Source organism: Oncorhynchus kisutch, linkage group LG19, assembly GCF_002021735.2.
Source record: "Oncorhynchus kisutch isolate 150728-3 linkage group LG19, Okis_V2, whole genome shotgun sequence".
Taxonomy (NCBI): Eukaryota; Metazoa; Chordata; class Actinopteri; order Salmoniformes; family Salmonidae; genus Oncorhynchus; species Oncorhynchus kisutch.
In genome coordinates, this window is record NC_034192.2 from 32185928 (window position 1) to 32199267 (window position 13340).

A 13340-nucleotide genomic window follows, 5' to 3' on the forward strand; every position below is an offset into this window, starting at 1 on the left:
TTGCGGAGGGTATGATAATTGAATGCGCTACTACATTATTAATAACTAGTAAACAGTTGGTAAATGAAGAGACATAATGTTTGCATTCCAGAATGTAGACTAGTGGTGCATGTCGAATCTAGTGGTTAACTGTGCCTCTTTCTGTCTCTCTATCTTATTAACCAGGAGGGGGCAGAGAGAGATAAAGCTAGAGGGTCGGTATGAGGGGAGGTTTGGGGGGGGGGGTTAATGAGTGTGTGCCAGTGCATCTTGACATTGGGGCGTGTCTGGGAGGAGAAGGGGGATGAGTAGCCTATTAATGTTGATTTTCTTTTGTGAACAAAAAACCCTCTGTTTCATACTGCTGAGTGTATGGGCGTGCACTTCTCTTCCTTTGGATGTTTGTGCTTGAGTGTGTATGGTGGTGTGTGCATTTGTGTGTGAGAGAGTGTGTCTGTGTAAGCACATGAAGGTGGGATGGGGGAGGGGTGTAAGCAGAACACACTCACAGGCGAGTTCCCCCCCTCCCCCTCTCTTCCGCTCTCCTTCTGCACAGCTCTCTGGTCTCCATGGCAACCCCATCTCACAATGAGGGAGCACACACACTCAAATACACACGCACGCGCGCACACACACACACACACACACACACACACACACACACACACACACACACAGTAACACAAACGGCTGAAGGCTTATTTTTCAGGGCAGAGAAGAGGATGAATGAAAACCCAATTCCTTCTGGATCTCCTCCTTTTTACACAGCTCTCCTTTTCAGCGTGATATTCCTATCTGCTTCTGTTCATATTCACACTGCCCTGTCATCTCTGAGCACAAAGCATACTCGCCACGACGTCACACCCGAACAAGAACAATCACACACACACCCAAAGATACCGCATACAAAATACTGCACACACACACACACACACACACACACACACACACACACACACACACACACACACACACACACACACACACACACACACACACACACACACACACACACACACACACACACACACACACACACACACACACACACACAAACACACACACACACACAGCTGCAGCTGGCCTGCTCATGCATAGGTAATGTAGCTCCGCAGCAGCATATTCGCTGTGGCAGCAGAAGCTAGCAGCTCCCTTCACCACCCCAACACCCCATCAGAGAGGCTGACCTGCTCACTCCGCCTGCCCAGCCCCCTGCACCCTCACTGAGCCAAGGCACCAGAGACGCCCCACCATACAGTAACCATATCCCTTTATGAGGACAGATACTGATACAGACACACACTACTTTGTCTGTGTATTTCTCTCCAGGTTATCACAGTATGTAGGAGCAGCATCTACATGATATATAAATACAGCCAGGTCCAAATTGATTGGCACCCTTAAAAAAATAAGGCTCAGAAAATACTGAGCTATACTTTGCGCAAAAAAAATATATAAATTATATTATTTTATACTAATAGAATTGCTCTGAGAAATATATTTTGTTTAATGAATAAACTTTTTTTTCTTTCGAAAAGATAGGGCTCAATATTATTGCCACCCCTGTTTTCAATACCTTTCAATCCCTCACCTTGCGTGGATAATGTCACTGTACAATGTTTTCTGAGATTGGAGAACACATTGGGTGGGATCTTAGACCATTCATAGATACAGAATCTTTCCAGAATCTTGATATCTTTCATCTGCGCTTATGGACTGCCCTCTTCAATTCAAACCACAGGTTTTCAAAGGGGTTCTTGTCCAGAGACAGATGGCCATAGCAAAATGTAGATTTTTTTAGTCAATTAACAATTTCTTTGTGCATTTTGATGTGTGCTTGGGGTTACTTTCTTACTGGAAAATCCACTTGCAGCCAAGTTTCAGCCTCCTGGCAGAGGCAACCAGGTATTCTGGCTAAAATGTCCTGGTACTGGGTGAAGTTCATGATGCCTTAAGAAGGGCCCCAGAATCAATGGAAGCAAAATAGACCCATAACATCAAAGCTCCACCACTATATTTTACAGTAAGTATGGGAGCTCTATTTAATGTCGTCCAACAAATCGAGAGCTTGGGACTTGGTTCGATCTGATTTCCTACTTTGAATAATACTTTTAAGATAAATTGGGCTAAACATTTCTTAAAGAATCCAACTTCAATTTGGAATTTCTTCCTTCCTTATATCTTCTCCCGTTTTGGTGGCCTCAATTTTATGTTACTTTGTAACTATAACATTGATAAAATTCCTGCAAAATTATCTGCGTTTCATAGACAAGTATTCTTAGCGTGGTCGTTAATATATAAACATCATTTTCCCCCACATAGGTATTTCATTTGGAACAATAAGGACATTTTGTATAGAAACAAGTCTTTATTTTTTAAGAACTGTCACGACTTCCGCCGAGGTCGGTCCCTCTGCTTGTTCGGCCGGCGTTCGGCGGTAGACGTCACCGGTCCTCTAGCCGTCGCAGATCCACCTTTCATTTTCCATTTGTTTTGTCTTTGAAATTCCCAGCCAGACCTGAATCGACGAGCGCCTTATGCTGGGAATGCGGGGAAAACTCAGGAAAAGGAACATGCAAAAACAGGTGTGGAATTCTGTAAAGGAGTGTGTAACTGTCTGCAGGGAAGTCAGGCGCAGGAGAGCAGAAATGGGTAGCAAACGGAGCCCTTTATTGAGGCGAACAAAACACGGTACTCAGAAAACTAAACACACACGGGTTACAATAACCCGGCGCAAACCAGCCTGGAGTACACATACATTTACATATAACAATTCCACACACAGACATGGGGGGAAACAGGGGGTTATATGCAAAACGAGTAATGAGGGAATGTAAACCAGGTGCGCGGGAAAACAAGACAAACAAATGGATTATGAAAGGTGGATCGGCGATGGCTAGAAGACCGGTGACGTCGACCGCCAAACGTCGCCCGAACAACGGAGAGGGACCGACCTCAGCGGAAGTCGTGACAGAACCGGTTCAATAATTATATCCTACTGGTGAGTCAACTTTTTAATGCAGAAGGATTGTTACTCAATTATGAGTACATTTTTTAAAATCTCGTTACAATATCCCTGTAACACCTAGAGAGTTCGCCATAGTCTTTGATGCTGTTCCATCTGGAACTCTCATGTTATTTAGCGGTGTAGCCAGACCTCACCTTCTTGACCTACCCTCCTTAATCCAGTTGACTCTCCAATAGGGAAAATAGGTTTCTCTTTGCTCCATCAGGACAAATCAAATCAAATGTTATTTGTCACATACACATGGTTAGCAGATGTTAATGCAAGTGTAGCGAAAAGCTGTACGTGCTTTATTTCAAAGGGATATTGTATCCATTCCTTATATCACAATTTACTGGAATACATTGGTCGCTAATATCTGTTGGGAAAAAGTCTGCTTATTACCACACAAATACCTGCTTGTTAACAAGGTCAAAGAGGTCTCTTTCAGAATGATCCATAAGTATTACCCTGCGAATCATTACCTGATGAAACTCAAAAAAGACATGAACATTGACTGTACTTTTTGTTGTTGGGCATCCAGAAACAGTTTCACATTTATTTTGACATTTTTCGTCATGTAAAACAATTATGGAAAGATATTCAGAGGTTTTATCATTGCTAATATTCTTGATGACTTTTGTTTGTTATGGGAAGGGGCGCAAGGGAGAGAGAATGAGAGAGGGGAAGGGGCGCAAGGGAGAGAGAATGAGAGAGGGGAAGGGGCGCAAGGGTGAGAGAATGAGAGAGGGGAAGGGACGCAAGGGTGAGAGAATGAGAGAGGGGAAGGGACGCAAGGGTGAGAGAATGAGAGAGGGGAAGGGGCGCAAGGGTGAGAGAATGAGAGAGGGGAAGGGGCGCAAGGGAGAGAGAATGAGAGAGGGGAAGGGGCGCAAGGGAGAGAGAATGAGAGAGGGGAAGGGGCGCAAGGGTGAGAGAATGAGAGAGGGGAAGGGGCGCAAGGGTGAGAGAATGCGAGAGGGGAAGGGACGCAAGGGTGAGAGAATGAGAGAGGTGGAGAGAAAACAACAGAGGGAGAAAGGGGGAAGAGAGCAGAAATGGGGAGAGGAAGGGAGAGGAAGAGGGGATGGAGAAATGTGAGCAGTGAGAAATGAGTAAGGATGTACAGTACACTTCCTGTATGAGGGGAAGTCATGCAGACTAAACCAATAACTCTTGTAATATTGCAGGGCCAATTGCCTGTTCCTATAATATATTTTTCATAACTACAAATTATTCACAGAGATAGATTGGAGGAGTTCTTAAACCTCACGCACACACTCACCACTCGCCCGTGTGCAAACACACACACATGATAGCATAACTACACACATTTATCCACTCTGAGAGATGAATTGCTCCCAGTATTTAATCCAACTAGCATTTAATAATTTATTTCCAAATCTGCTCTGCTCTCCCCTCGTTTCTGGAGTAAGTAGGACAGGGATGGGACCAGAGGCACAGGAAGAGGAACAAGACAAAAACCAGGACATGGTGCTCACACAAACACCCCGCTGATATAGCTGCAGACAGAGTAACCAAACTCAACAATCACTAACATGGAAAACAATGACACAATGCCCGCAATGCCTCAGAATCACATAATTAGCTTCTGTACTGTGACAGCAAAATAACTGGAATGAGAACTAGCATCGTACCATGGCTGAAATCACATTGGTGTCGATCTACGTATGTGAATTGGTGTCTATCTACGTTCATGGCTTATGTAAAATTGATAGAAAGACATGAAAGTAATATTATAGCGATCATATTCATATCGGTATAACCGTGCATAAGGAAACGTGACCTCTCGGGAAAAGACCAGGCACACTATCATTAGTAAAATAAACGGACAACAGTGTGGTATTGTAGCTGCAGAGCTGAACCTAATTGGAATTCAGCATGCGTGCAAGTGTCTGGGTTACTAGTTTAGCTGCAGGGAGAAAAGTATGTGGAGGATTTGATACACAAACAAGCCAACAAAACCCTCTCACAGGCAGCAGTGAGGCTGAGTGCGTGGACTAGATACGCGCTGACTTGGGAATGGGAAAGTGTGTGTGTGTGTGTGTGTGTGTCCCAGCTAGAAAATGTGGTTCCTTGGAAGTTGTGCGAACGTAAGTTTTTGGTTTCCCATTGGTTCTGGGAACAAAGCCACACGTTTCCTGACCGTTAAAACTGAACATTTAGCCAGTTCTGGGAAGGTTCCTTTTTTTAGGTTGCAGGTAGTTTCTGAAAACCCTTCTCTATTGTTCGCTGAAAGTCTTCCTGGCAGGTTTTGTTAATGTTTAGAACAGAAATTATAGGCCATTTGAAGGTAATTAAATAACCTCCTGAAAACATGTTTCAATAACACTGCTAGCTTAGGGTAACTGTTTAGAACACTAAGCACAGACAGGAAACTCATTTGATTAGGCATGCAAACACATCTCTATTTCAGTGTTGTATGGCAGATTTGAACCTACAGTCTTCTGCTCTCTACCCGTCCACTGCGCCAGCAGGATGGAGCTACCATGGCATGTTTTTTTTAAACTCATACAAAGCTGTAAAGGTTTTTGTCCATTCAAATGGACCCCATTTCAAAGGAAACAACCACTCATTAAGATCAGGTGTGGCCAATTAGTGGACGCGGCCAACACACCTGAACACACTTCACAGGATAGAGGATAGAGAGAGTTTTGTTCATGCTGAGAAGGGAATGTATATGCTTTAACATAACACTTTGAACCCTGCTAATGATTTCTTAACCTTTGCGTGAGTTCCATATATCTCTAAATGTCCCCGCAGCGTGAGTTTTTCTATGCGCGTGATGTCAGAATGTTCCAAAATGTGATTGTTATGCAATAGGAAAGTTAACTTACACAGCCCTCAAACCATGCTGCCTGTTAATTATCTACACTATAGGCTATGTTTCAACTTGTCAATTTCAAATGATTTTCTAACAAGTTTTATTTTCTAACAACAGTTTGAATTGAGGTGTGTTACCTCCTCCCCATGAATTCACATAGAAGTAGCTAATTTCGCTGTTGACGACAATTCCCGTTTGAGGTATTACTGAGCCGGACAAACTTCTCTATTCGACGAGGCACTTCCCCAGTGTTTCCCCAGATCAAGTATGCAGACATTTGCATATCTCCCGTCAGAACAGACCTTCAGAACGTGCACCACACTGTAAAGACCGTGTTTATGAAACATTGCATCCACCTTGACTGAACGTTGTCAATAAGTGTTCTAGTCCCACCGGTCTGAGAGCACGCTGCAGGGACCACTGTAGAGTTATTACACCTGTGTGTCCGTACGGGCTTAATCTTCTGAGAACATTACTTTAAATAGAACCATGAGAAAACCCGCCAGAAAACATTATGCTGAAGTCCTGGAATTCCCACAGAAGAACGTTGTTTCTTAAGGTTCTCTGGACAAGTTGAGGGCATGACTTTAAATAGAACCACGGGGAAACCTGTAGGAAACGTTATGGGGAAGGTTGTGTGCAAAATAAGCATTGGCACAACCACGCTCTCACCAAGCTCTACGCAACATGCGGTTCTCAGAACGTTATGTGCTAGCTGGGGTGTGTGCGCGTGTTGTGCGCGTGCTTGCGTGCATGTCTGTGTGAGTGTGTGTGTGTGTGTGTGTGGCTAATATAAGTTGAGTTATTGAATAAAACGACTACATTTAATCCAACAAATGGATTGCTTTAGCAATATAAAGGCCAGGAAACCAACCATGCCATTTAAACCAAGGCTATGGTTGGCTGTTTGATTGGATATCCACACAATAGGCATCGGCAGTAATCACTCTGATAGGCTGTCCAAACCTCTACCACGCCTATAACAGGCTCTTTGATTGGCTCTCGGAGTGGCTGGGGACACAGGCGATGTCCGATAGATGTATAGTCCCCTTGGGACCACCTCCAGCGGGGTAAGAGCTCCACAGTATAATAGATTCACCAACTCCCCCAACCCCCCCCCCACGGTGACGCACATGCTGCCTCTCTCCTATTCCCCCCAGCCCTCCCTCATTGCCCCATTCTGACGAGCACTACCATGCACCAAGGACGGGGACCCCACAAGGACGACCTATTACGTACACACAATGTCAGTGACACTATTGCCAGGGGCACACTGTTACACACTTATAAGGAGACGCTGAGAGAGACTGAGACAACATGTATAGCTACGTAACACATTGAGACACGTATATTCAGGGATTTTACTATACCGTTAGTTTTCTGGGTTGTGTGTGTGAGAGAGACTGGGGGCGACTTCGAGGATCCTGCCTTAATGTTTCACTTCTCATCTGTATCCAAAAGAGAAACACAACAAACATTTGTAGCGCACAAATATTATGATCCTCCAACCCCCATCTGTTAGGTTTGCAGGGAAAAATAGAAACATGCCCGTATGGCCAAGAACGCAGTCATGCTTAAACTTGGTGAAATTCACAAAGCATTTAATAAATGTTACACATGCACACATATGAGTATAAGTGAAGGAATATGGCCTGGGCCCCACTATCTATATCTAAATGAATAGAAACACAGAAACACATTGGCAATAGATATCAATAGAGCTCAGAGCGTGTACACACACACACACACACACAGATAGATTTAGTTCAGCCTTTGACCAGGAGGGGGAGATTTTTCCTTCAGTTCCTTTGTTCTCCCTGGATCCTGGCTCTCTAATAGAGATGAGATGAACTGATTCGCCACACATGACACAAACACTCCCACACACCCCCGCAAAACCACATATTGCTTGATAAATACATGCACCCGAATCACAGCCACTCAGACACACACCACATAAACAATAACCATGGTTCAGTTATTAAATGTGTTTGGGATGCTGCCGTGCATGTGTCTTTCTGCCCTGCGGAAATGAAAAAGGAAATCTCCCGCCGTGTAAGAAACGAGAGATAGAGTACACAGCTGTGTGCCTGCCTAATATCACCAAGCAAGCGCTCAGCTAGATACTCATCAACACAATGACTCGCTGCAGACACAGAGCAAATCTGCATTTGCACAGCAATGGAAAGCCCTGGGCACACCGTGTTTCTCAAAGAGACAACCCTAATCAACTACACTAGGACATTGTCCCCCTCTCAATAGATAGATAGATAAAGGAGAAGGCACTAAGGTCTAAATGTATTGTGTAATACCAGTCTCCTTCAAATGTCACAGGATATATTCAAGCAGTGTTCACTACTGAGTGTGCAGTGCAGTGAGTTCAGTGCAGGTCCAGCCTTGGTGCAAGAGGCCTCAACGCACGTATTTAAATAAGACTGAATAATGCAGTGGAACTCTGGTCTGCAGAGTGAGACACTTTGGAAGCAGTTTGAAAGAGTTCCTCAGCCTGCTCCCCTTTCCAGAACTCATCCCTCATCGCAAAGCCTCCGTTTTCTCTGTAGTTCTTAGAAAACATGAAGCATCATCTTCCACTTTCAACATCAAAACATAGGCACCTAAATGCATCATCAACAAGCAAATGACAAAAAAAGGACATGCTTCCCACTTCAGATGAACCGAGTTAAGTGTGTGTGTGTGTGTGTGTGTGTGTGTTACCCTTTCATTGGTAGCCCTGTGTGGAGGTTACATGACCACCATATATTACAGCTCCTTAGAGGTACTAAAAACCCTGTTAACCCGTGCCGTTTTCTCTAGTTATTCCTGCCATTTGCAATCTACTGTATAATTCGCCTGGACTGTAAAGGCGGGGGGGGGGGGGGGGGAGATATACGTGAGGAAGGAGATGGACAGGACGAAGAGTAAGAGGGGAGTACATAAGAGAAAGAGTGACAGCGCGGTAAAAACAAAAATTATTAAAGTGGAAAAATCCCTCAAAAACAGAAAAATATAGGGAGAAAGAGAAGACTAGTGAAAGACGGTGAGAGGAGTAGAGGAGTAGAGGAGGAAGGCGGGCGGCAGTCACCGGCTCCTGAGACTGAGAATGACTGGCGTCTCTGCTTGTTCTCGCTCCTCTGCTTTTATACATCCACTGCGACATGAAGATCATTCCCTATAATCGCATTGCGCAAGCACCAAAGTGGAATCGTCACTTAGACACGGTTTTAAAGGCCGCCCTAATCCTGGAAAACTGGGAACACTGACAGCGCGGGCAGAATGGAGGTATTCACAAAACGGGATTTGGAGGAATTTGGGAGCATTGTGCGTTTGTAGCAAGAGCTACAAGGTCAGATGAAGGACACATGGGGCCACAGACACTTTGCTTCAGAACTATGGAACTATGTTAGAGGGGACTGGAAAGTGAATGAGGATTAGATAGTTGGATGTAAACAGGAGATTAACAAAGCAACTACAGGACCACGCTACTCTCTCCTACAATCACAACCAGCCAAGAAGGGAAGCAGAATTACATCACGTTATGTTTGGGGGCTTTTTTTTTTAGTCTTTGTGTGATTGTTTGGAAATAATATTTTCTTTTGACACACAACTCCTATTAGAGTCCGAATTTGGTCTCGTTATCCAGTGTGGTGCATTGTGGATAATGTGGTATCTCAAATCAAATCAAATCAAATCAAATGTATTTATATAGCCCTTCGTACATCAGCTGATATCTCAAAGTGCTGTACAGAAACCCAGCCTAAAACCCCAAACAGCAAGCAATGCAGGTGTAGAAGCACAGTTGGCCTACTTTATCAGAGTAGCTGATCTAGTGTGATGACACATGGGGATCTCTAAACCATCAACCCTCCATCATTACTAGCTATGACACACTGCTGAAATCTAAACCATCCATAGCGGTCTCATCAGAATGCTTCATAAAACATGGAGCATGACTGATAGGATAGCCTGCAGACTGGTGCTGAGAGGGTTCAGTGTACCTCACATGTATGTGACCCTACAGACGCACGCACACGCATGTACACAGGCATACATGCACACACACACACACACACACACACACACACACACGCACACACGCAAGCATGACACGCACACACTCAGGTCCAAAGTTTTTGGCACCCTTGATTAAGATGAGCGGGACAAAAGACTGTCAAAAATAAATGATTCAAATACTGAGCTATATAGGTTACAAAAAAAACGGAAATTATATTATTTTATATTAATACAATTGCTCAGAGAAAGAGATTTTGTGAAACCAGTCATGTTTTTTTCTCGAAAAGATAGGGGCTCAAATGTATTGGCACCCCTTTTTCAATCCCTTTCAATACCTCACCTGAGGATAATGACACAGAGACTTTTACTAAAACATTTAATGAGATTGATGAACACATTGGGTGGGATCTTAGACCAGTCCTCCATAAAGAATATTTCCAGATCCTTGATATCCTTTGTCTGCACTTATGGACTGCCCTCCTCAAATCACAACAAGATGCTGTTCAGAGATAGATGGGAGGGGGTGAGTGGAGCTGACGGGCAGGACTAAAAACAACAAGATGCTGTTCAGAGATAGATGGGAGGGTGTGAGTGGAGCTGACGGGCAGGACTAAAAACAACAAGATGCTGTTCAGAGATAGATGGGAGGGGGTGAGTGGAGCTGACGGGCAGGACTAAAAACAACAAGATGCTGTTCAGAGATAGATGGGAGGGGGTGAGTGGAGCTGACTGGCAGGACTAAAAACAACAAGATGCTGTTCAGAGATAGATGGGAGGGGGTGAGTGGAGCTGACGGGCAGGACTAAAAACAACAAGATGCTGTTCAGAGATAGATGGGAGGGGGTGAGTGGAGCTGACGGGCAGGACTAAAAACAACAAGATGCTGTTCAGAGATAGATGGGAGGGGGTGAGTGGAGCTGACGGGCAGGACTAAAAACAACAAGATGCTGTTCAGAGATAGATGGGAGGGGGTGAGTGGAGCTGACTGGCAGGACTAAAAACAACAAGATGCTGTTCAGAGATAGATGGGAGGGGGTGAGTGGAGCTGACTGGCAGGACTAAAAACAACAAGATGCTGTTCAGAGATAGATGGGCGGGGGTGAGTGGAGCTGACGGGCAGGACTAAAAACAACAAGATGCTGTTCAGAGATAGATGGGAGGGGGTGAGTGGAGCTGACTGGCAGGACTAAAAACAACAAGATGCTGTTCAGAGATAGATGGGAGGGGGTGAGTGGAGCTGACGGGCAGGACTAAAAACAACAAGATGCTGTTCAGAGATAGATGGGAGGGGGTGAGTGGAGCTGACGGGCGGGACTAAAAACAACAAGATGCTGTTCAGAGATAGATGGGAGGGAGTGAGTGGAGCTGACTGGCAGGACTAAAAACAACAAGATGCTGTTCAGAGATAGATGGGAGGGGGTGAGTGGAGCTGACGGACAGGACTAAAAACAACAAGATGCTGTTCAGAGATAGATGGGAGGGGGTGAGTGGAGCTGACTGGCAGGACTAAAAACAACAAGATGCTGTTCAGAGATAGATGGGAGGGAGTGAGTGGAGCTGACTGGCAGGACTAAAAACAACAAGATGCTGTTCAGAGATAGATGGGAGGGGGTGAGTGGAACTGACGGGCAGGACTAAAAACAACAAGATGCTGTTCAGAAATAGATGGGAGGGGGTGAGTGGAGCTGACTGGCAGGACTAAAAACAACAAGATGCTGTTCAGAGATAGATGGGAGGGGTTGAGGGTAGCTGAGGGGTGGGATTAAAAACAAAACGGGATGGTCTTCAGAGATAGATGGGAGGGGTTGAGGGTAGCTGAAGGGTGGGATTAAAAACAAAACGGGATGGTCTTCAGAGATAGATGGGAGGGGTTGAGGGTAGCTGAGGGGTGGGGTTAAAAACAAAACTGGATGATCTTCAGAGATAGATGGGAGAGGTTGAGGGTAGCTGAGGGGTGCGATTAAAAACAAAAAGCTGGAAGTAGAAGCCTAAGTGTTGTTGTTCATTAGTTTACTCCAATTAGGTGACGGGTGGTAGGGTTAAGGGAAAATAATGAAGGAAAATAGATTTTAAATAAATCTATCTATATATGCACTACCGTCTCAACGTCAACAGTGAAGAGGCGACTCCGGGATGCTGGCCTTCTAGGCAGAGTTGCAAAGAAAAAGCCATATCTCAGACTGGCCAATAAAAAGAAAAGATTAAGATGGGCAAAGGAACACAGACACTGGACAGAGGAACTCTGCCTAAAAGGCCAGCGTCCCAGAGTCGCCTCTTCACTGTTGACTTTGAGACTGGTGTTTTGCGGGTACTATTTAATGAAGCTGACATTTGAGGACTTTTGAGCCGTCTGTTTCTCAAACTAGACACTCTAATGTACTTGTCCTCTTGCTCAGTTGTGCATGGGGCCTCCCACTCCTCTTTCTATTCTGGTTAGAGACAGTTTTGTGCTGTTCTGTGAAGGGAGTAGCACACACCGAGACACCAGACCAGCTCGGCAGCAGAGAGACAAGCTAGCTGCAATCAAGTCAGTGTGGGACAAATGGGTGGACCACCTTCCCCTCTTTTACAACTCTGGGCCCAATGTTACTGTTGATGAGCAGCTTATGCCATTTAGGGGCCGCTGCGTCTTCAGGCAGTACATACCGTCTAAACCGGCAAAATATGGAATCAAGATATGGGCTGCCTGTGATGCTGCTTCATCATGTGTTTGGAACTTGCAGGTGTATACGGGGAAGCCAGATGGAGGAGCCCCTGAGAAGAACCAAGGGATGCGAGTTGTCCTGGATGTGACAGAGGGACTCCGTGGCCACAACATCATGTGCAATAACTTTTTTACTTCGCACAAGCTGGGACAGGAGCTCCTCAATTTAGACAATTTAGACAAGCTGGTGACTGGCTACAGTGGCAAAAAAAGAACCCAACGCTGGCCACTTGTGATATTCTTCAACATCTTGGTTGGTGGACAACGTCTTTGTCATCTGGATGGCGTTGAACCCCGATTGGAACAGAGGGAAGCTCCAGAGGAGATAGCTCTTTCTCTTGGAGCTGGGCAAGGAATTGGTAAGACCTCAAAACCAGAGGAGGCAACATATCCCAAGCACCCCAGCTTTTGCAGCCATCGTAAGGATGATTGAGGAGGAGGATGCTGGTTCCCCATCCGCCCGACCCACATAACCTACAACTCCAATACCAGAAGTGTGAGTGATGTTGTTGCATGTGTGTGTGTCTGACTCTCTTACCTTGCTTGGCCTGCTGTAACTATATACGTGAGTGAGTGAGTGAGTGAGTGAGTGAGTGAGTGAGTGAGATGCTAGGAAAATTCCTGAACTAAGTGTTATCATCATTCTAGAAGAAGCGCTGCAATGTGTGTGGACCCAAGAAGGACAGGAAGACACAGTACACATGCATCAAGTGCAAGAAATACATTTGCAACCCACAGACAGTGAAACTCTGTCCCTCATGTTGTGTGTCGACCGGCCTTAATTTTAATTTGTGTTC

General features: G+C 45.1%; 1 protein-coding gene across 7 annotated transcripts in view; it reads right to left on the reverse strand.

The window, feature by feature from the left end:
- The window catches only part of LOC109864680 (protocadherin alpha-C2), a 202713-nt gene that overhangs the window by 116446 nt on the left and 72927 nt on the right, over nucleotides 1-13340 (reverse strand). For 3 of the 7 annotated variants that reach the window (XM_031798568.1, XM_031798567.1, XM_031798581.1), the window contains exon 2: nucleotides 7199-7276. The exons of the other annotated variants lie outside the window; for them this stretch is intronic. In XM_031798568.1, the coding sequence (XP_031654428.1) occupies nucleotides 7199-7276 (78 nt within the window). The remainder of the gene's footprint in view (nucleotides 1-7198; nucleotides 7277-13340) is intronic. 7 annotated transcript variants of the gene reach the window in all.